A 23,887-nucleotide genomic window follows, 5' to 3' on the forward strand; every position below is an offset into this window, starting at 1 on the left:
CTGAGGCAGCCTCCGAGAATGTGGCTGTGGGGGGCCCTGGGGATGCCCCCCATGCCCCCGCCCTGCTCATGTGACCACCAGAGGCCGTTGGCGTGCTGTGTGGAGAGTCCACGGGATGGGGCTGAGACCAGGCAGTTTTTGTGCAAAGAATGGAGGTGCTTTCAGGGATTTGTCAGATCGAGAACTGCCCCCCGAAGTCTAAGGCCCAACAGGACGACCAGGGAGACAGCAGAGAACAGATCGTCTTGGAGCTCAGTCTGAAACAGGGTGCTGCCCCCTCAGTCTTCCTGGATGTGCCCCCTCGGGATGCTGTCCTCTGGGGCTACCGAGTGAGACAGCAGAGCAAGCCCCGGCGGTCCGTGAATAGAACAGTCTGGAAAGAAATGGGGGGGGGGGGGGGAGGCGAAATGCTGTCCTCATCCAGCCATTCCTCTCCTGCTCTCCAATCTCATCGTCAGCAGGTTGTCCCAAAGCAGGGGCTTTCACGCTAAGCCCCCCGCCCCGGCCCAGTACACAAGTCCTTTAGGACTCAGATCAAGGCTGGCTTCATGCTTGAGTGCTTCTGAGAGGAACACCTCTGTAGCTGTGGACGGGGAAATGGCTTCTTAGTGAGGCCATAAACAAGGAGCTGAATCTTTTTTATTTTTCCATCATGATACAGTTTCCGACCTTGAGTACCACTCGTGGAGCCTGCGTCCGGAGGAGACAGAGAGGAGCGGGCTTCCCTGGTACCCCGCCCCCCAGCCCCCACTAGGGTCCCCTTGATGAAGCATCCTGGCTGGCCCCAGGGCCCTGGAGCAGGCGGTGCTCCTCTCAGGTGGCATTTCACACCCCATTGGACTTTTTTCTGCACCCTGTATGTCCCCCGAGTAAGTGGTAATGAGGAACTTAATGTGCTGACTTCTCCAATCCCTTCTTGGTCCATTGCAACAAAAGTTGCTCTTTTCTCATTAGAACCATTTTTGTCAGGGTGTCTTTAATCAATGGCTTCCCTGGGGACAATATTTTTAGAAGTTGTATTTTTCACATTCTCCCTTTTCCCCTTTTGGAAAATCTCTTCCCGGTGCCTAGTGAAATGAACTAATGAGATGCCATGAGAGTTCGGGCCAGTGTTAATTGGCGCAGGTATGGAGAAGATGCTCACACACGCCTCCTTTTCCAGCCTGCCTTACCTGTGCTCTTTTTCTCTGTCTCTTTGGTGTAGGTTGCACAGACAGCAGACGGTGTGGATGCTGACCTCTGGAAAGATGGCTTATTTAAATCCAAGGTTACCAGATACCTGTGTTTCACGAGATCATTTTCCAAAGAAAATGTAAGTCTAGTAGTGGTGTCCGTTTGCTGAGTGAGCACAAGGCATTTACGTGCCTGGCTGAAATTTCCTCTTTTTTTTTTTTTTTGCTGTTGTTGTTGTGGTTTATTTTCATTGCCATATTAATCTGTGGTTTTAGTGAACTGGGTAGAAACCAGCAGCTAGCGCTGTGTTTCATTTATTAACGGTATTATTAGCCACATACCCAGGTGTACCGTGAACTCCATTAAAATGTGTTCTCAAAAGGGAACCAGGAAATTTCTCCCCCAGCCATCATTTGCCTACCTTTCCTGTAAGTCACAAATCACAGGGTAGTGTGGACATGAGAGTTTGCTAGTGCAGCTGGATTTAAAGCCGGCCGATAAATGGAAGCATGGCTGGAAGGACACTCCATGATCACCTCTTCTCCCAGACACGGCCTTGTTTCCCAAATGACTTTCTCCCTGAGTCTCTGTGACGTTTGACATTTCATTGTGTCTGCAGGTAGGTGTCTACCACGTGTGTAGATGTCTTTCGGTGTGGTGTTCTTAATTCTTGGGCCCGTAAATTAGGAAATTTTAAAGCTATCCATTAAGGCTCTTCCAATAGAGTGTTTTAATGAGTGGCTTAGAAAAAAGGGAAGTAGCTTTCGTATCTACCCAGAGCTACTCTGAGTGAGGCCTCTTAGAGGCACTGCAAATAAACCTTTTCCATCCTCAGACAGTCTCTGCGAGTATTAGCTCCTTTCCCGAGATCAGAGAGTTTCTGTGCTTATCTAAGGTCACCTGTCTTCCCTCGCCCCAAACAGGGAGCTGTCAGACTTTGATTTTCAGGGGTGACATTGTATTTTTGGCCTAGATGTCATTGTCTCTTTCTAACGCAAAAAAAAAAAGGGGGGGTTATTAATTTATTTTTATAAATTTTATTGTAACAGTAACAGAAGCTCATGGTTTAGAAAGAAAAACGATTTTTTTCAAACATCCTCATTCAGAAGTGGGAAAGGGGAACAGTCGGTCTTTCTCGCCATCACATACCACACGGCCTGTGGTCCCATCCCTGGGTCCTCGGGTGTCCCTCAGTGATGTCTGGAAGTAGACAGTCACGTGGTTCTGTGGCTTGCACACTCTCCCACCGGCCGTCCTGTTGTTTATTGATAAGTCTTTGTTAGGAAAATCATTTCCTCATGTATCCAGGAGTGGGGCAGAAATCATTGCTTTAATTTTCTCCCCCTGATTACGAGAGTAACATATGCTGGTTGTAAAGGACAGAGTTCCTAATGGGGCAGGGACAGTCCCGGCACTAAACACTGGAAGTCCTTCTCGTGCATGTGGGAAGGTGGCAGCTAAGGCTGTAAGGAGTCTGAGCAGGTCCCCGGGTGCCGCCCTGGGAGACACTGGAGGCTGGGTTGCCTTTCCGGACGGACGTAGGCTCCTGCAGTTAGGGGTGCGTGGCCCCATTCCTCCTCCCTGCGTCCGTGTCCCCACTCGGTACACTCTCCCGCCCCCTTTGTCCCTGAAGTTGACCTAAACCCGCTTTTGAAATGATTGATATTTTTAGCTTTTGTCACCTCCGTCCTGTCTGCTGGCTGCCACTTTCCTCAGGTCAGCTCATTCCTGCCACTTACGGCGGGATGGACGAACTCCCCGAGGAGTTGAACAACTCACTGTGGCCTGGTCTCTCGGCTCGTCACTGATCTCTGCTCAGCCTCTTCTCCTGACCGAAGAGGCTGCAGCTCCAAACCGTAGCCTCAGAGGACAGCTACGATGTCTTTGATAGTTTTTGATTTCTAGGGTTATTTTGTTTGATTCTTTGTTTGTTTTTGCATTTGCCCTGAAGGCTGTGGGGTGTTGTAGTCTAGGCCAGAAGAGTCCTGGATCCCTTGGAGCTGGGGATGGTGACAAGTCAAAAAATGACAGAAGTCACCAACGCTTGTTAATTTTGGGTGTCCCGGGTAAGTGTATTTCATATTATAGAAGATGCATCGAGTTTATCAGCCTTTGTTGAACATTAAAGAGATCTTACTGAGTGCCTGCCTTGCAGGCCTCACTCCAGGAGGGCCAGGCGTGGGGGGGCGGTAGGGTGTTAGCAAAGGGCTGGGGGAGAAATCTCGCTTCCCCTCTGAAGGAGTATAGGAAATCGGTGCATTTTCTTTTCCGAGGAAGAATGACTGAGTCCGGGAGTGAGATCCAAAGGGATCCAGACGAGGGGGGGTTGGCAGGGACCCACTTGCCAGCTCAGGAGCACAGGAGGAGTGGGGTGTGTTTTAATCCCATACAGCCAGTCTGTCCTGGTTGTGCTGTCACCACCAGGACTTTGCATAGTGTCATTTTTTACAACTGTAGAGGAGGGATGTGGGATCTCAAGACTGGACAGATTCTTAATTAGGCGGCTCGAGACTCCCAATGTAGGAGTTTTGGGACACTCCTTTGGAACCTAAATTCCTTTCCCCCAATAACGCTATTAATACAGAAACCTGGCTTTGGAGTGACATTGCTTCCTGGGGAAGGATCGAGATTAATTGCACTTTTCATGCCCTGTACTTTCTGCATTACCTGTAATAATAATGTACATAGATTAGGTAGGGAGGATATTAAACAGAAGGATTTATGAACATTTGAATATTAAGTTGGTTATCTGTGGCTACCTTAAATGCAAGGTTGTCAAAAATAATTACAGTATACTAGCAAATACTGGCTACCAGAGACAATATAAATACCCTGAGTCAGTGCATATTGGGCTTTTGGCATGAATCATTTGCTCAACAAGGATTGGGAATACGTTCTTCATATTTATGAGGAGGAAATGAAAGAGAGCACGGGATGGGGGAGGGGAGAGGAACAAGCAAAATTAATGGTGTCGCAGACCTACTGTATTAAACCCGGTACAGCAGCAGCCCCGTGCACGGAGGGACCACACTTGGGCTGCAGGCAGCTTTGACAGTGCAGCCTCCCGTTTTGTATGCATGGGAGGGTTTTTGATGCTTTTTTTAATGGCCACACCACTGATGTTCTGGTTTTATGATCAGGGACATTTGTAGAGTGTGGAGGGTGAGGTCGCTAAGTGGTTTGCAGTTGACTTCTGTGAAACCCAACTTGTCAAGTAGAAGACATTTGAGAAGGATATTGATGAATGCCCATCCATCTACGGGGCAGGAAAACACAGCCAGTTGTTAATTTCTCAATGCAGAAAGCAGTGATGACATGGAAAAGCAACTGCCAGGGGAAAAAAAATTATGATAGATTAGATCAGGCAATTCTGAAAGCAGCTGATGTTTTCGAGTTAGGTTAACGGTTCAAACCTTTTCTACACGGTCAGAGATTTATTCTGCATTAGTAAGGTTCCCCTTTCCACTTGCTGCACTGCACTGGGCATTGTTTCCCTGAGACCCAGCTACCTGAAATGTAATAATATAAAATGGTCCTCAAACACGATAGTTCAGGGAGAAAGAAACGGTTTTGCGACAACAGGGCCATGAAAGCACTGGTCACAGTTTGCACTTGACATGCCGACCTTCATGATTAAATCTGGAGAATGTATTTCATTTGTGCACTTTTGGGGTATGATGGGTTTATCGAATATACTTTCATTTTTATGTTTATTTTTATTGTTACTTTTGTTTTTGCTGATACAGTTTTTAAAAAATTTTTTTTAACGTTTATTTATTTTTGAGACAGAGAGAGACAGAGCATGAACGGGGGAGGGTCAGAGAGAGGGAGACACAGAATCGGAAACAGGCTCCAGGCTCTGAGCTGTCAGCACAGAGCCCGACGCGGGGCTCGAACTCACGGACCGTGAGATTGTGACCTGAGCCAAAGTCGGCCGCTTAACCGACTGAGCCACCCAGGCACCCCGCTGATACAGTTTTGATTTGTCATCCAAGCAGATCCAATCTCGTTGCTGACTCTGGCCCACCCCGTTGAAAAGGTGCCCCCCAAACGTTAAATTGTTCAGATCATTATTGAGCACCTGCTGTGTGCCAAGAACCGTGCTAAGCTTGGGTTTAGAGTAATGACAGATGGTTTGGGTCCTCGTGGTTCTTGAACCCCAGTGGTGAGACAGACGTTAAACGACTAACCTCACAAAGATGCCATTACAAATTGATACGGGTGAAAATAGAGAGTGACCAAGAGAGAACATAGTGTAGAGTTTAGATGGTAAGAATCCCCTGACTGGTTTTCTGAGGTCTTGTTGGCACTGAGCGTTTCCACCGGAAGTGTGGGCTGCAGGCACCAGTATGTTTGCAGACGATCCCCTCTTGCAGTTCCAGAATGGGATGTGCTGTCTGCAGGAGGTATTTTTGCACTGGTTACGGAAACTGCGCACTGTGGACCACCATGTACTGCCACTGAACAGAAACTTTAAGAGGCCCTTGGGCATGTCATTTTAGGAGATGTGTAATACTGAGGCCGCAGGGCTTTTCACTCGGTATCAGTTTATGATTCTTGGGATTTTACGGAATGCATCTAGCAGCCAAAACGTGTCAATATGCAGACCGGCCATCCCGCAGGAGTGTGACTGGTTCTCCGTTAGGCTCCGATGCAGCCGAGACTGCCCCGGGAACGTGCTCTTTCTAAAACCCGCTGGCCGCCCCCCCCCAAGAGCTGAGGCTCCAGGCTGAGTGGCAGCCTGGTCCCAGGACGCGTGCGCACAGCTGCCCTCTGCTGGGTTATGTGTCGAGCGTCTCCCGGGTTGCTGTCTAGCCAACTAACCGAAGCCGTGGCTGAGTGAGTGGCTTTGAGGTGCCGCAGATGAAACTCCTTCCCGGGGGCCACACGCGTCCCCGTGTAACCGCTGGGGAACATTAAGTGGCACCTACTCTAATTAACCTGCTGTCGTAAAGCTGCACCAGTCATTGTGTTAAATATGCATCTCGAAGCCAAAATGGCAAACCCACCACAGGGGTGTTCAGATTAATAGTCTGTATCTCTTTTCTTTCTTCCCAAGAGTCATTTAGGGAACGTGTTAGTGGATATGAAGCTCATTGACATCAAGGACACTCTGCCTGTGGGCTTCATCCCGATTCAGGAGACGGTGGACACACGTGAGTCTCCCTTTAGCACCACTCATTACAACGGGACTTTTCTTCCTGCAGGTGTATTTTTAGAGGTTTTGCATGGGCATTTTTCTTTGGGAACATTTTAGGAGGCCTTGCTGCATGCCCGTGAATAAACCCTGCTGCTTCTGATGCGTGTCTGACTTGGTTCTCCGAGGAGTTTGTGGTGTTCTGGGGAGCAGCGTGTAAATGAGCAGAATGTCCTTTTCTCTTACAACGGGCTCCCTGCTGAATCGGCCCCCTCAGGAACACAACGGTGAAATTGCTCGTGGTTCGTGGTTAGTCCATCCTCTGGTGTTAACGGAAGCCAACCTTGGCGCAAGACCCAGAAGCATCAGGAAAAAAATCAAAGACGCCCGGGGAATACAGGTGCAATAATGTCCTTATTTTTGGCTCTTGGAGCACACAAGGAAAGTCGGAACCAGAAAGCCTGCGCTAGAGGACACAGGGTTCAAGTGTGAGTGAATACTCTGACCCCTGAGCCACAGCGAGCAGAAGCGCGTCCCCGACCAAATAGAAGCTTCTTCAGGATCCTGGAGTGCTTTGAGGTTCTTGTCAGGCACGTCAGTTATTAAATAATGCTGGAAAACCTCTGGATATTTGAGCCTCCCCATTTTGATACAACTTAACTTGTTTTATTTTTAACTACTGATCCCAACTTCAGGATGTCCCCAACAGCGAAGCAGCAAAGGGAAAACAAAGAATCCTTTCTTTATTACATATGATTCATTTATGAAATTCTGGATCTCATTCTTTGTCATACATGCTTGATTTTTCCATAGTTAGTCCCATTTTGGGCCCACAATTTTTTTGCTGTTTTCTTGCTAGCATTTCATACAGACCAGACTTTGCATATCTACACAGACGCCACATAGCCATTTTTTTTTTTAATTTCTTTATTGTAGAGAGAGAGCACATAGCGGGGGAGAGTGACAGAAGGACAGAGAGAGTGAGAGAGGAAGGGAGGGAGAGAGAGAATCTTAAGCAGGCTCCACACTCAGTGTAGAGCCCGCCACGGAGCTTAATCCTGGGGTCATGATCTGAGCCAATATCGAGAGTCAGCCGCTCAACCCACATCTGAGCCACCCAGGCACCCCCCCACCCCGCCACCCGTGGCCATTATTTTAATGAAACGAGGATATTCCATCGTATAGCATATTTTTATTTTCTTAATTGTCCTCTCACTTTTGGCCATTTTATTTTTCCTTGTTATATACGTATTAGCTAATAATCACGAGAGCGGACATGTTGTAACCTAACAGATGCTAACCCCTGTGATAAATGGTTCCTGACTTCACTGAATCTTCAAAAGACCCCTATTTAGAGATGAGCATTATTAAACCCATCACATGTGAGAAAAATGAGGCACAGGAACTACTGAGGGTTTGAAGAACTTATCCAAGATCCAAGTGGGGGAGTAACTGGAAAACACACGCAAGTCAGACTCCAGCCATACTGTTAGCCACAGAGCCGCCCTGTAACAGCCTGTGGTTAAGTGCCTTTTACAGAAGGGTTTTATATATTTATGCATCAGGGTTTTCTGGTAACGGTTCTATTGAGATATAATTCACCTACCATATAATTCACCCATTTGAAGTATCCATTTCAGTGGTTTTTAGAATAGTCACAGAGTTGTGCAACTATTACCACAATTAATTTGGAAACATTTCATCATCAAGAAAACCCTCCACTCATTAGCAGTCACTCTCCATTTCTCTCCAGCCCTCACCTTGCCACCGCTTCCCAGCCCTGGGCAACCACTAACCTACTTTCTGTACAGACTTGCCTATTCTGGACACTTCATGTAAACAGGATCCTCCAACATGTGGTCTTTTGTGATGGACTTTTTTCACTACGCATAACCTTTTCAAGGTCCACGTTGTAGCATGTGTCAGTACTTTATGCCTTTTTATTGCCGGATAATATTTCGTTATCTAAAGGTCCCACATTTTGCTTATCCATTCAGTTGGTGGACATTTGCACTTTTGGCTATTAGGATTGATGCTGCTGTGGGCATTCATTACAAGTTGTTGTGTGGTGTGGACTATGTTTTTCTTGCTCTTGGGTGCACACCTAGGAGTGGGATTTCCAGCGTCATATGGTAACCCTGTATTTAACTTTTTGAGGAAACCACCAAACTGTGTTTCAGGGGAGCAGCACGATTTTGCATTCCCACCAACAGTGTTTAAGGGTTCCAGTTTCTCCACATCTTCACCAGCACTCGTTATTACCATTCTGGCCATCTTAGTGGGTGTGGAATGGTCTCTCCATGTGGTTTTGATTTGCATTTCCTGATGGTTAACGGTATTGAACAGCTTTTCACGTGCTTGCTGGCCATTTGTATATCTTCTCTGGAGAAATGTCTCTTCTGATCCTTTGGCATTTTAAATTGGATTGTCTTTTTATTGTTGAGTTGTAAGAATATTTTCAGATATTCCAGATACAAGTCCTTTATCAGTTATATGGTTTGCAAAATTTTCTTTCTTTGGGTTTTCTTTTCACTTTCTTGACATCCTTTGAAATGCACAAGCTTTTTATTTTGACGGAGCTCGGTTCATTTACTTTTTTCCTTTGTTGCTTATGTTTTTGGTGTCATACCTAAGAAAGCATTGCTTAACTCAAGATTACCAAGATTTATGCCTGTGTTTTTTTCTGAGGGTTTATTGTTTCAGCTCTTACGTTTATGCCTTTGATCCATTTTGAGTTAACTTCTGTGTATGGTGTGAGATAGGGGTCTAACTTTATTCTTTCACATGTGGATGTCATGTTCTAGCACGATGTGTTGAAAAGACTATTCTTGCCCCCGCTGACTTGTCTCAGCATCCTTGTTGAAGATCAGTTGACCATAAATGTGAGTTTGTTTCCGGACTCTTGAGTTCTCTTCCATTGATCTGTACGTCTTTCCTCATGCCAATAGCACACAGTCTTGATTACCGTAGCTTTGTGGCAAGTTTTGAAACCAGGAAGTATGAGTCTCCCAACTTCATTCTTCTTTTTCAGGGTTATTTTGGCTATGCTGGGTCCTTTGAATTTCCATGAATTTTAGGATTAGTCCGTGTCTGCACAGAAGCTAGCTAGGTTTTGATAGGAGTGGTGTTGAATCTATAGATCGGTTTGGGTATGGGTAAGATTTTGAATGATTTTCTTGTGATGAGTTTCCGAGTACTTGAGGCTGCAGGGTCTTAGGTCCGCTCTGGTCTGCTCCAGCCTTCTTCTACAAACATTTTCCTTCTCTTCAAGCACTCTATACTTGACCCACACTGAGGTACTCACTCTACACTCTTCACTCCTGTTTCCTTCCTGACTCTACTTATTTGCTGTGTTGTTTTCCTTGCCTGAAATGCCCTTTCCCTCAATTCTGAGCGCCCACACCCCTTATCTTTGAAGGGTGAGCTTTAATTCTGCCCCCTGCGTGAAATCGTCTCTGACCCCGAGGTACCAGTTTCAAGTAAGTTCGCTCTCCTCCACGGTCAGCGAAGATTGATGAACGCCTCCGTAGGCACCACAGGCTTTGCGAGAGAAGGTGACTGACTAAGATACTGGCCCTTCCCTCCAGGAGCTCAGTCTGGTGGGTGACCTGGCCCTGAAAACAAGGTCTTGCGTTACAACGTAACCAGACGGAACTGTCATCCGTCAGAGAGCAGGGGCCAGCTGCCTCCTTTCCACTTTTCATCACAGCCAGCACAGCACATGTTTAGTGGAGGGAGGGAGCAAAGTAAGCACTGTGGTGCAGCGGTCGGAAGCCAAAGGAAGCGATCGGGTTTGCCTCTCAGTGGCCCCCTGTTCTCTGTCAGGACACGCTGCGGCTTGGCGTGGGGGAGGCACATGGGCTCCGGGGTCAGACTCACTGATACAGGGTCTGGCTCTGCCACTTACCGCTTTAGCACCCCAAGCACATGACTTCACCCTTCTGGGCCTCAGTATCCTCATCTGTAAAATGGAGGGGGGAATATTAGATACCTCATAATGTTTTTAGCTTGGATCTTAGCCGCGTCTATGTCTTTTGCGCGTCTTTGCTACAAACCTTTTTCTCTGAGGGTGAGATTCATGTTTAATTCATCGTCGAATCACCTAAGGCACCTACCATACACAGCACCTTGCTCAGAGGATGGGCTTCATAAAGATAAGCTTTAGTACTCTCTGTTGCCAAATTAACTTCCAGAAATACCAGTTCACGGTGCCACTAATGATACAGGCTTGTTCCTGTTTTCCAGAGGCCTGTCGGCGTAGGCTTTAAATTTTTATTCAGTTTTACTATTCTAATTTTATTTAATTTTCTCGTCATCATTTATTAGCAATACCTGAACATTTTCACACGTGTTCACTTGCTGCTTTTGCTTATTCTTATGTGACTCGTCTGTTTAGGAACTAAAATTGCCTCGTGGACTTGTATTCATTTCCCACTTTTCCCCCGTGTTTTTCTTAGTTTCAAAATTTGCCTTGGTGTTCGTTTTTGACAACTAATTGACTTGTGATGTCTTTATATCGATACACTGGAGAGCCACGAGGGATTTCCCATTCTGCATTTTCCTCCTGATTTGTTGAACCAGTTAAGTGAGGAGGCCCAGGGCTGCGTCCTGTCTGGGCCTGTGGTCTGGCTGCGGTGCAGCCCCCGTGATCTGGGTGGGAAGCCTCTTCCCCGTGACTGGGGGTCTGTCACTTGGCTGCCCGTGGACATCCTGAGGGCGGGTCCTCGCATCACCAACAAGTGTCTCACCACACACGGAGAGGGGGTGGGCTTAGGGTAGCCTCTTCATTTCGGGTTAGATGTCGTTTCCTAGAGCCTCTTCCCAGGGGCCAGGTGAGCCCAGACCGACCGGAAAGACCTGTGGTCAGCTCTGTGCAGTTTGCAGCGCCTTTAAGGCCCCGATTTTATGAAGTCAGCCAAAAAAACAAAAAAAAAGAAATGAGACTCTTGTAATGAATTTAAAATAGTTTGTTGCTATCCACACAGTACTTAAAAACTGGAAGACTGTTTGTTTTAGTAAAGTGCTGTATCCTTCCTCTGTGTTCATTAGCATGACTGAACACATTTCTATTGACTCTGTATAATGTGTTTACTTAGAATCAGGCCTGTTTAAGCATGTGTAATTAGTGGCTCCGTCTCTTACCCCGAGTTGCTGTAGATGGAGGAATGGAGCAAAGAGCAAGGTGGCAAAGGCAAGTAATATGCCGGCCTTTTCGTTTATTGGAGGAAAGGTCTCACCTTCTTCACACATTCAAAGGTCCCATCTTACCGGCTAATAGTTTCTGAAGGGGCAGGGTCGCTACGGGTGTTTTCCCGCCGGGGGTAACCGTCCCTGCCTTGTGAGGTATGATGTCTGGGGTCTGGATTGAGGACGTTACTACTCCTAGCTCATAGATCGGATCTAGCCCTCAGTTCCCTTGCCTGGGAAAAGAACCCACCAAGTTCCTGAGTTTCCTTCCCTCCCCACTCCCAAGTCTACAAGGCACCACCACTGATGGCGATCCCCCCTCGGTCAAGCCAAGACCAGCGGCGGGACTGCCCTTCCCTCCCCGTTCTGTTGTCTGATTTGAAAGTGCGTACTTTCTGCCCCAGAACTGAAAGGTCCTGAAAGTCAATGCCAAACACTGACATAAATTGTGTGCTAGAGGTTTACTGGTAATAATGACGATAAGAACATTCATGGCTGTGCTTTATCGAGCACTTACTATGTGCCAGGCACTGGGCTAAGTGAAGCATATGATGTGGTATCAGATTTCATCCACCCAGTGTCCCTTTGGGGTGGGGTTCCATTAACTCCCTTTTGCAGATAATGAAACCCAGGCTCAGAGAAATTAAGTCACTCGCCTAAGATCATAGAGCTGACGGCAGAATTGGGACTTCAACCCGGATACATCAGACTCATGTATTGAGTGGCTGCAATGGATTGAAATTCATTTTTTAAAACCACAAATGGGGGCACCTGGGTAGCCCAGTCGGTTAAGCATCCAGCTCTTGGTTCCAGCTCAGGTCATGATCTCATGGTTCGTGACTTTGAGCCCCGAGTCAGGCTGTGTGCTGACAGCACAGAGCCCGCTTGAGATTCTCTCTCTCCCTGTCTCTCTGCCCCTCCCCAGCTGGCTCTCTCTGTCTCTCTCAAAATAAATAAATAAAACTTAAAAGAATAAAAGCCACAAATGAACAAACCAAAAAACACCTGGTTGGTCACCATTGGAGGTTGCTATATCACCAACTCATTGCTCTAAGATTTAATAGGTAAGAGCAAAGAATCATGTGTTTTTCTTTCCTTTCCTGTACCACGCCTTTTTCAGGGAGACCAAGTAGTTGACGAAGAAAAGTTATTTTTTATGGAGAAGAATTCCAGCTAATAAATGCAGAAGGAATCCCAGAATTAGAAAACGGCCATTTTGAAAGCTTTAATGAGATTATGGATCTAGGTAACAGTCCTCAGTGGATGAAAACACTGCGCGAAGGAAGGTTGTTGGGGACTTTATAACCCAAGTTCCGGGCCGACACCATGGGAACCCAGGGTGGCACAGCCGGATGCCATACCTCAAGATAGGACACCGTTGGACATAGATGCACCACTTGTGAAGCATTCCTACCTAAAAAAACAACCAAACAAACAAACAAAATCTAACCTGACTCTAATCAAGCCTTCCACTCTAACTGCCACCTTACAGGAAATACAGGGGAATGACCCAATCTTACCAACTTGTCAGTGCCCTGAAGAAGAGGGGAGGGTAGAGAGGTTGTTACAGAATAAAAGGAACCTAAGAGTCCTAACAACCAGAGCTGGTGCATAGACATTGTTTGGATCTTGATCCAGGGAAAGCAATCGTTAAATGATATTTTTTGAGAATAATAGAGAAAACTTAAATATAGACTGTCTGTTCGTGATAGTTAGGAGTCATTGTTCATTTTGTTAGCCGTGATAATGGCACGCGGGTCATATGAAAACTGATCATTTGCCTTGGATGCCTACTGAGATATTGATGGGCGATATGACACGGGGTGGGGATTCATTTTAAATCCTCCAGCAAAACTACCAGGGAGTGGGGGAAAGAAAGAGGTGACAGCAGCTTGTCCATTGTTGACAGTGTTGAAACTGGATGATGAGAACAGGTGGATTCATTCATCCTGTTGTTCTCCCTACTTTGGGGAATGTTTGAAATTTTCCATAATAAAAAGAAAGAAGAAAAGCCCCAGTGGCAAAAAGCATTAATACTCAGGGTGTCCGTGAGTATGTCCCTGATGGCTTGAGCAGTGAGCAGATGATGGTTGTGGCATTTATGTGGCTGTGAAGCCAGCTCCATGGGTTTATTCCAAGCTGCTTCTCCTTGCAGAGGTGTGTGCACCCCTGGAAGCCCTTCCCAGCAGGGTTGTCTGGGGTCAGGTCCCGAATGCAGGGCAGGGCTCCTGGTGCCCACCCTGCAGTCCCAGCCTGTGGAGGGCAGAAGGGACGCAGCCCAGTGGCTGGGATGACCGGTCGCTTTTGCTGCCAAGAAGGGAGCGTGACAGGAGACACGGCGTTCAGAACAGAGGTGTTGGCATCTCTGGTAGACTCATACCTTTTCTTGTCCTTTTCTTCAGAGGAAGTGGCTTTTAGAAAAAAGAGGCTGTGCATTAAATTTATCCCACGGGATTCAACTGAAGCTGCGATTTGTGACATTCGGATCATGGGCCGGACGAAGCAGGCCCCCCCTCAGTACACGTTTATTGGGTAAGTCTCAGGAACGCTGATCTCCTCTCTTCTCTCTGCCAGGAGTGCTCAGGTCACTCCCAGGGCTGAGGTGCCGAGACAGTGTGTGACCCGGGGACTCTCGGCCACCTGCCTCTCTAGCCTGAGCTCTCATTGCTGCCCTTCCTGCTTACGCTGCTGCCAGTCCAGACGCAAAGCCCTTGACCTCTCCTCACACTTCCTGCTCCATCTAAGGGACTTTCCTTCCCTTGTCCTCCTGTGTGTTCGTCCTTCAGGCTTCTCGGGGGCCTTTCCACATACCTGAAAGCCCAGATATTCACTCCTTTTTGACCACTTGGCCTCAACCCTCTACATTGTGTATTCGCCCCACCAGAGTTTAAGGAGCACCCGTTTTGTCCCTCAGGGCCAAAGACCCCGGCTGTGGTGCTGAGGGAGCAAGCAAAGACCTGCTGTCATGGAGCTGGTCTTCTAAAAGGGGAGACAAGCAGCAAACAAGAAATAAACGAGACCGTTTCAGTTAATGGTGAAAATGAAACAGCAATGAACGGAGGCTACTTCAGTGAGGGTGTCAGGAGGGTGACATTTGGCAGAGATGTAAATGTCAAGAAGAAGGCAGCTCTGCAGAGACTTGAAGGCAGAGCCTTCTAGGCCCAGGAGAAGAGCGAGTGTAAAGGTGGGAATGGGTGTGGCGTGTTCAGGAGCAGAAACCAGCCCAGTGTGGCCGGCACGGGCAAGTGAGGATGAGCCAGGGTTTGGAGTGAGCGGTTAGCAGGACCTCACACAATCGTGGCGGAAGTTTGGATTTTATTCCAAGAGCGATGGAGAGCCATCAGAGGGTTTAGAGTCGGGAAGAAACATGAATATTGCATGACTACATGATAATTCCTTGTGCAATTCTTTAGTCTGATGCTCATCCTCCCTGATAAGCAGAGGACTGCTGAGGGCTTGGCCCACTGTGTCCTATTCACCCAGTAGCCTCAGTACCAGACGTGGGCCCAGCTCTGTAGCTGTTTTATAAATACTAAGTACAAAGAATCTCAGGATTTCACTCTGGGCTCTAGATTGTAAGTGACAAGAAACCCAACCCAGGCTGGCTTAAGCAAAAGGAAGAATTCGTTGGCCGACGTAACAGCAGAGATCAGAGGGCAGGATGGCTTCAGGTGTGGCTGGAAGTAGGTGCTCAGAGGACATCCCTAGGACCTGGTTTCTGCCATGTTTACCTCCTTTCCCAGATTCCTTGGGGTAGATGCCTTTCTTCCACATGCTCTTCCCCAGTGGACTCATGGTGGTGTGGGAGCTCCGCCTACTCATCCTCCAGGTTCAAGTTCTGAGGCAGAGAGCAAGTCTGTGTTCTTGATCATTCAAACAAGTTCTAGAATTCAGTCTCAGTGGTCCTGATTGATCTCACTGGGGTCCTGTGCACCCTGAACTCATCACTGCTCCCTGGAACATGTCATTCTCTGAGAAACCAGGCCTGAACCGGAGGCAGGATTGGTTCTGTTGGAACCCAGGGGCTACGACTGAGGAGACAGCTGCCCCCCAGTTATGGAGGGAAAGCAAAGAGTCAGAAAGAGGGACGAATGGATGCTGGATGTCCAAAAGATGACAGGTGTTCATTGTATTCAGTCAAGTGAAATTCAGGTCTCTCCAACCAGTGAGTCCCATAGATCATTTTTGGTGCCCCCGGCCACGGGCCTCTCTCCCTGTCCAACTTCGCAGGTACCATGCCCGTCCCCGTGGGCCCCCACGGGTGCACTCTCTTACTTGGCTTTTGCAGTGACCTCTATATCCGGGTTGTGCTCTGTTTTGCTTCTTGTTCACTTGAGCCCAGGTCTTCACTCTACAAGCCGAGCCTTTCTCCGCGGAGCTCTCCCATGGGCAGTGGCTGGGAATGTGGTGTTTGCATGGAGCACCTGGGGAGCAAGTGTCTCAGGAACACCTGATTTTCATCTTGGTGCACAATTAGACTCTCGGCTGTGGAATCTGAATGCCCTGATTCAGGATTTTGTGGTCCCTAAGAAGGATTCTATGATCATCCTCTTCTACACACTGAAAAGTCCTGTTTTGCAACATGGTTTAAACTAATAATATAAACAGGATTACAGGAGGAGGAAATAGTTAAGAGAATGACCATACTTTAGGTATTTTAGGAGCAGCTATTTACATACAAATAAAAAGTCATTTAATAATGAACTTTTTTTTTTAATATTTATTCATTTCTGAGAGCACGAGTGGGGGAGGGTGGGAGACACAGAATCCGAATCAGGCTCCAGGCTCTGAGCTGTCAGCACAGAGCCCGACGTGGGGCTTGAACCCACGAACCGTGAGATCATGACCCAAACCGAAGTCAGATGCTCAACCGACTGAGCCAGCCAGATGCCCCAATAATGAACTTTTAAAGTCTAATTTCAGTTACTATGTGTATTTTAAATTACAAGCTATAGTGCTTTAAAAGACTCCATTTTTAACCAGTTTAAATAATTCTAAAGAATAGAGTGTTACCATATGTATCTTGATAATCAAAACTAGAATCTTCTTTCTTTTATATCATTTTGAAAAGATTGCTAAATTAGCATATTTGGTATCATCTTGGAGCAAAAATTCTTTTCCATAAGATGACAATTCCCACGTTGTTTTTTAAAATATTTATTTTTACGTGATCTCTGTACTCAACGTGGGGCTTGAACTTAACAACCCCAAGATCAAGAGTCACATGCTGCACCAATTGAGCCAGCCAGGTGCCCCCAGTGCTGTTGTTAAGGAAAGAAGGAGAACAGTGTCTAGCACTCTGAGTCCCCTTCTTAAAAATGAGCACATGCATTACTTTGCAAGAGTTTGAGGTTGTTGTCTGGGGTAGACACACCTCGGCATGACAACAGCTCCTCCAAGGCCGTTGCCAAGATGTGATGAAAATCATCCGTCTAATAAGACCTGTTTGTGGTTTAGAAGAGTTCCTATAGTGTAGTGAGGAGGTACTAGAAGTATCCACTGCAGAAGCCTGTCATGGTTTGACGAGATGCAGTTCTATGGGGTAGCTGAGAAGTTATAAATTGGATGTGGCTAAAATAATCCCATTCCAGCTCCGAAGACCGAACCAGTCTCATAACCACTCCTAACTGGGTGTTGTGGGGGTGGACTGCAGTGGGTGTGCGGATCCCGGAACAAGAAACCTGATGTGGCATTTGTCAAGCCCTTTTGGGACCACTCTTGGTTGTAGTGGTCTGTGGGGCACACGCCTCAGGCTTTGTGGCTTGAAGAGATCTCCCAAACTGACCACGAGAATGAGGCCAACTGCTGGTGACATCCAGGCAGTAGGAGCTTTATCGAGAAGTTGGGATGTGTCCTTGAGCAGGGTGGGGTTAATTCCACCCCCCACCCTCCCACCCTGCCCGTTGTTAAAAAGCCAGGCACACACATCCATTCACCCATTGTTGCCCCATCTGTCTCATGCTAACCAGGTAAAGGACTTCAAGTGGATCATTACATAATTACCTACAGTGAAATGGCAAAATGAAAAGAATTTTGAAGACCGAGAACTAAGGAAAATGTCCATACTATAACCAGGAAGCAGCTCCGGGGTGGCTAAAGATGGCATGTCAGAGAAACCTGCCTTGTTGGGACAGTTGACTTCACATTAGGCTCTGAACTGTGACATCTGGAGCACAAAGGGAGGTGACATAAGTGATCATTGTGGGCAAGAGTGGACTCCTTGGTATTTGAGGCTATGATTCTTTTCAATGAATTGGTTCACTTTGTTTCTCAGGTAAATGCTTTGTGCTAAACCACACCATGAAGATTTCTCTTTTCTCCTAAAGGGAACTGAACAGCATGGGGATCTGGTATCGAATGGGCAAAGTCCCCAGGAATCATGACTCATCTCAACCCACAACGCCTTCCCAGTCATCCGCTGCTTCCACCCCGGCCCCCAACCTTCCCAGGTGAGGCCTTGTCAATGGTATCCTATGCTGTTACACGCGTTACAGTCTTGTGGTCTCGGGTCTCAGAACAGCTCCACTTAGTGTGTGCTGAAAACTGCAGAAGCCATAAACCGTTAGAGGAGATTTTTAAAAACCCAATTAGAAATGTTTGCATTACACGAATGTAAAGGCCATTCTGTATTCTGTTTTGTACGTATTCTGCAGGCTCCTAAAATAGCAGAATATGCAACTTTAAATTGGCTTGCTATTCTAAAGAGCTCATACCTACACACAAACGCGTGATTTATAGCCACGTGGTTGGGAACACTGGCCATAAGAAGGTAGAATTCCTTCTCTGCCTCGGCCAACAACTCATTTGAGGGTTGGTAAGTAATTTTGTTCATTTTCGTATCATTTCTTTTCCCAGTGAGCCACAAACTAAGAAATGGGTAGTTTGGGTATGAGAGAATAGTGAGAAGGTTTTCAGGGCATGTTGGTTTCAGTAATCCTGCAGAGAAACTTAAGTGAGCAAACTGGTCACTCTGTACCTGATTTCAGTTGTAATAGACGTAGTAATGGTCTCTACACTTTCAGCAAAAAGTAGATGGTGAAAAGAATCCTGTCAAATAAAAACTCTTCCCTCTCAGCCCTTAAATTTACCGTGGTGAGGATTGCCTAACGCAGAGAATTGTCAATTTCGTGTGCTGTGCACCTGAAACTAATAGAACGTTGTAAGTCAACCATAGTTCAATAAAAACAAACAAACAAACAAACAAAAAACCCCTCTGCTTTACTAGTAGTGAATTATTTGAGGGCAAGGAACAAACAGCTGTGAGGGATTAAATTTGAGAAAGGGATTACAAAAATAAATAAAACAAGTAAGAATTGGCGAGGCAGTGCTGTTTGGGGATTGATGTAGCACAAATGAGGAATCTAAGAGCTTCCACATGGGTGAATAGAGATGAACAGCGTCTGTCGGGAACAGATTGTGGGGCTCCTCCTGGGCCCCACAGACCACACCCTGCCCTCCAGGAGGTGCAGAGGAGGGCCTGGTGTAGCCACCGGTTCTCCACGCGCTGCTCCTCTAGCTGAGCGCCTCACCCCGACCTTGGCAGAACACCACTGGCGTGAGCCAGCAGCTCCGAGGACTCTGTCTCTCGGGACATCCCCCATAAAGCCAATCTGGTCTTTCTTCATGACAGTTTCACAAACCCTGAGCGATACTTAAACTTGACCACCTGGAATCGCCTGAAACTTTGCAAGTAGTTTTCAGCCTCCCTCTGGCATGAAGAGACAGGAATAACCAGTGAGCTTCCCAGAGTTGTACACTGAACAGTGGATGTCTCTGGTTTAGGAGTACCAGGCCAGCGCAGCTCAGTTCAGTTCAGCACTTTCTCAGTGCCCAGGGCACCTGCATGGCTGTGGTCACTGTCAGCTGCACTGGGGGACAGCCCAGGCCCATCACCTGTGCTCAGGTCAGCTGAAACCCATGGCCCGGGAGTGGTCACAGCTGCTACCTATTGACATCACAGGGTCTGGAAGGGGCTAGATATGGGCAGCACCTCCGGGCAGGTTCTAAGTTTCTGTTGGATAAAGAGCACTGGTTCTCTCAGTTAAAGCACGAAGAGCTCCCCCGACAGAAGCTTGCCAGTCAGCCAGAGAGCACGGTCACCAGCGATGGAAGCAAGGGGGCCCGGGAACACTGGCCACGGGGAACCAGGTAGAATTGGAGATTCTTTGTATCAGAACGAAGGGTTCACAAGGCTTGTATATTTTATACAGAAACTCTTGTTGTGGTTTGCAATGACTCCAAGGAATTTGGATCAGTTTTGTTTTACTTGCCAAATGAAGCAGATGTCAGAATAGTCCATATAAAAGGTATTGTCATATGACTGAGTTAAGTCTGCCACTGTGCAGTAGGATAATCGAATGTTACATTAATGCTTCCCAGTAAAAGCCACTGTCTGTCCCAAGCTCTCCTCCGGCACTGGGCAGCACTTCCTAGGTGGCATGCACATTTCTGGGAGCCTCCTAATGCACGGGGGCGGTTTTGGCGTCTTTGCTTTTTGTATTGTTTCCCTAACTAGTACCTTTGACTTTTAAAAAATGAAATGCTGATGATTCACTCAAAATGTCCACTGAAGATTTATGAAATGATGAGTATTTTCCTGGAGGCTTCAGGTCTGTCGGGTCTCCAGCAGAGGAATGTGATAGCTTTATCTCTGTGGGCGATGCTAGTTTTCCCATGTGGGGGTCTGCATGGGGCCCATGGGGTGAAGGCCTCCAAATCCAGTTCCTGTGAACTCTCTCCCATCCCGAAGCTTCAAACTTTAAGCTAAAATAGTACTCTTGTCTTCCCTTCCTTTTTCAGGCTTCTATGCCTTTGCTCACGTGGAAGCCTGTGTGCAACAGGTGTGTCTTAGATTCCCCTGCTTTAGATGTCCGCTCAAATGCTTCCTCTGCCAGGAAGCCTTCCCTGAATGCCCTGGGGCTGGGCCTGGGCTGGGCTTTTCTCTCTGAGTGCTTCTTCTTGGTCATCATGCCTTCACTTTGGGTTGTGGTCATGTTGTGAACTCCTTGAGGGCAGGAACCATGTCCGGTATCTGTTATCTCTAGCGCTCCGCACAGATCTAGACATGTACTCAGTTTTGCAACAAATGCTTCTCTCACAGCCTAGGACCCTGTGCTGCAGTACCCCCCCCCCCCCCACCTCCTGTCCCTGACGACTCCTGAGTCCCTGAGCACTTCTTGGACCCTTTTCTGATTCTAGCCCAAGCTTAAGAAATACTTCCAAGTACGGTCTTTGTGTGGACACAGGGATCAGGTGGCAAAGCCAGGCTAGAGAGAGTGTGCGGTGGTGCAGCGCCCTCTACTGACCAGATCTGGAGGTGGCCCGGAGGACCGGCAGGCCGGTCCGAGCAAGGGGCAGCAGGCCGTTTTTCCCAGCAAATCTCACTGAGGGGACTGGAAGGGACCGAGGGAGGGGCCGGTAAAGACCCTGTTGCCTGCTTGAGCTCAGGCTTTTGCCTCAGAAGCTAAAAATGTGTGCTCTGCCTCCCATTTCTTATGTTGTCCCTCATGTTTCAAAGAATCCCATGCTGTCTTTTTGGAGCACTGTTATCCCCAGCTTATTTCAGACAAAAGGAGCGGTTGGTGGACTTTTCCAGAGTTGATGGGTCATCACCTGAGGACCTCATGGTTCTGGCAGAACTGCCTTCTCTTTCCAGAGGCAGTTCCTGGCCCCGGGAGCAAGCACTTCCTGCCTGTTTCCTTCCTGTTGTTGCAGAGAATGATAGTCTTTTCCTTTCGGAATGGTCAGGCCCCTGCAGAGACGAGGGAGCCCCTCGGTTGTATCCAGTGAATGGACACAGTGTTTGGTAAAGTTCACGGCAAAAGGCAGGATGAGGCGTGTTGGCAGTGCTCTTTTTCCTCATTCAGGAAACCTTTATCTCACACACATACATCGCTGCACACATTTGCCAACCAATTCCAAGCAAAGAAGGACCTGCCTCCTCTTCCAGGAGCATGGAGCCTATGTTCTCTCCGGGCATCAGTGTGGCTCCACCTTCGGCCTGTCCATTCCATGCACCCCGGTCAGGGTGGTTCGGCCTTGGGGCTGAGACACAGTCCCATCTCCCCATCCGTCCTCCGAGGCGGCCACGGCTCTGCGAGTCCGCCTGATACATACAAGCAGACGATCGGTCTGTGGATCCAGGCTTTTCTGGTTCTCTTACATGCCACTGCCTTAGGGCAGGAGGAAGCGCCTTCCTGCTTCAACCAGAGCAGCCCCCGCTGCTCCCTCTCACGCCGGGTTCTTACATGTGGTTCTGCTGCCCCCGGCCCCGAGGTTTAGAAAAGCTCTGGGAGGCAGGTGGGTTCACAACTGATGGAGCACCGGCGGCCCCAGAGTGTGGATAAATGAACGGTTCCGTGTTGTCCCGGGTGGGGGCCCCTGGTGGACTGCTGCCCCCTGGCTTGCTGAACGGTAGAACCAGTGGCTTGATAAAGACATCAGAGGCATGCTTATCAAATTTGCAGATGACACAGAGTCATTAGGGAGTGCTGATGTGCTGAACGACAGAATCAATACTCTGCATCTCCTCTACAGCTAGAACACCCTGCTGGAACCAGGAGATGAAAGGTGATGGGTGAAAACGGACGGCATATCACCCCCCTCCCCAGGTTAAAAAAGTCAGTTGCACAAGGACCAAACTGAGGAGACCCGGCTTAGCAGTGATTCGTGTGCAGTGACCAGGCTGGGCACGAACTGGGGTTGTGTGGAATGCGGCCTGGTGTGCCCAGTGGGGCGTGTCCCAGAAGGTGGCGCCCCACACCTGTCGGGTTCGTTGGGAGGGTCACGTCCATTGCCACACACCTCCTTGTGAAAGTTACCCAAATTGAGCACCGAATTAGAGTATGAGGAACTGCTGTTTTGACCTGAGTAGAGACCTGGCAATTGGCTTCAGGTGTTTGAATGGTCAGTGGGTACAAGGCAGAGAAGTGTTTCCAGGTGGGGATGGGTCGTGGGCAATCCCAGAAGACAAAAAAATCGAGACTTTTCGGACCTGCAGGGTTCTTCATAAGCCTTATTTAAAAAGTATATCCCTTGGGGCGCCTGGGTGGCGCAGTCGGTTAAGCGTCCGACTTCAGCCAGGTCACGATCTCGCGGTCCGTGAGTTCGAGCCCCACGTGGGGCTCTGGGCTGATGGCTCAGAGCCTGGAGCCTGTTTCCGATTCTGTGTCTCCCTCTCTCTCTGCCCCTCCCCCGTTCATGCTCTGTCTCTCTCTGTCTCAAAAATAAATAAATGTTAAAAAAAAAAAAAAATTTAAAAAGTATATCCCGGGCGCCTGGGTGGCTCAGTCGGTTAAGCGGCCGACTTCGGCTCAGGTCATGATCTCGCGGCCCATGAGTTCGAGCCCCACGTCGGGCTCTGTGCTGATAGCTCAGAGCCTGGAGCCTGTTTCCGATTCTGTGTCTCCCTCTCTCTGACCCTCCCCCGTTCATGCTCTGTCTCTCTCTGTCTCAAAAATAAATAAACGTTAAAAAAAAATTAAAAAAAAAAAAGTATATCCCATCCCCACCCTCAGATTCAGACTCCTTGCCAGAGGTGACTCCAGGGAGCTGTGGCAGGTGGAGAGGGCACAGAGCAGTGGGTGTTTGTCGCCGTGGTCTGCTCTGTGTGTGGCTTTTAGTGCTTCCTCATTGTCTGATTTGTGGCCGTTGTCCCCTTCCCCTCACCAGTGCTGGTGTCTGGGGAGGAGGCTCGGAGAGCTGTGGAGGGCCGTGTGGCACCCTCCCTGGGATGGAGGGCACAGAGGGCCCTCTGCAGTGCTGACCTGGTGTCTGTGTCCCGGCCTTGGCATGGATTTTGTCCCTTTCCAAGTTCGTCTGAAAGAAGTAGTCTGGACTCCCAGGTGCTAGAATTTCTAGCTTATGTGGACACCGGGCTTGGGCTGTCCTGGGAAAGGTGGAGTGTGTGGTTCCAGGAGCTCCTGTCTGCCCTTCCCGCCGGCCCGAGTCTTACATGTCGTGTTTCTGAAGGACAAGCTGCCACCTCAGGCCGTGGGCACGTCCTACGATCCTCCGCTGACATTGTCCCTCCCTGGGAGAGGGAGCCGCAGAGCACACGCTCCTCTGCCAGCTGTTGAGTCCTGCCCTGCAGCCCTCGCCTGCGAGGTGCGGCCTCTGGGGAGCCTCTCCCAGGTGCCAGGCGGGGCTGAGCTTCCCTCATAAGGCGCGTGTCACTGCCCTGAGTTGTTCCGGTAATCTTCCGGTGATTTGTCAGCTCCCAGCGAGTTGTCAGTCACAGGTTCCAAAGTATGTTTCTTAGTGACAGACATAATTGTACTTAACTTTTTGCGTGGATGTTATCAATCTGTGACAGATACTCTGGGAAATGGGGCATTTTGATTGCAGAAGGTCTGTCACACGCATTTAGTCTTCCTCTCAGGGACACCAGGA

The 23,887-nt window shown here is 48.3% G+C and overlaps 1 protein-coding gene across 1 annotated transcript in view; it reads left to right on the forward strand.

Moving 5' to 3' along the window:
* MVB12B (multivesicular body subunit 12B) overlaps positions 1–23,887 on the forward strand; it is a 194,042-nt gene that overhangs the window by 62,536 nt on the left and 107,619 nt on the right. Inside the window, exons 3-6 of the mRNA XM_045469366.1 lie at positions 1,205–1,312; positions 6,233–6,329; positions 13,900–14,029; positions 17,824–17,946. Coding sequence (XP_045325322.1) covers positions 1,205–1,312; positions 6,233–6,329; positions 13,900–14,029; positions 17,824–17,946 — 458 coding nt within the window. The remainder of the gene's footprint in view (positions 1–1,204; positions 1,313–6,232; positions 6,330–13,899; positions 14,030–17,823; positions 17,947–23,887) is intronic.

The sequence above is a fragment of the Leopardus geoffroyi genome, chromosome D4 (assembly GCF_018350155.1).
Source record: "Leopardus geoffroyi isolate Oge1 chromosome D4, O.geoffroyi_Oge1_pat1.0, whole genome shotgun sequence".
NCBI classification, from domain to species: Eukaryota; Metazoa; Chordata; class Mammalia; order Carnivora; family Felidae; genus Leopardus; species Leopardus geoffroyi.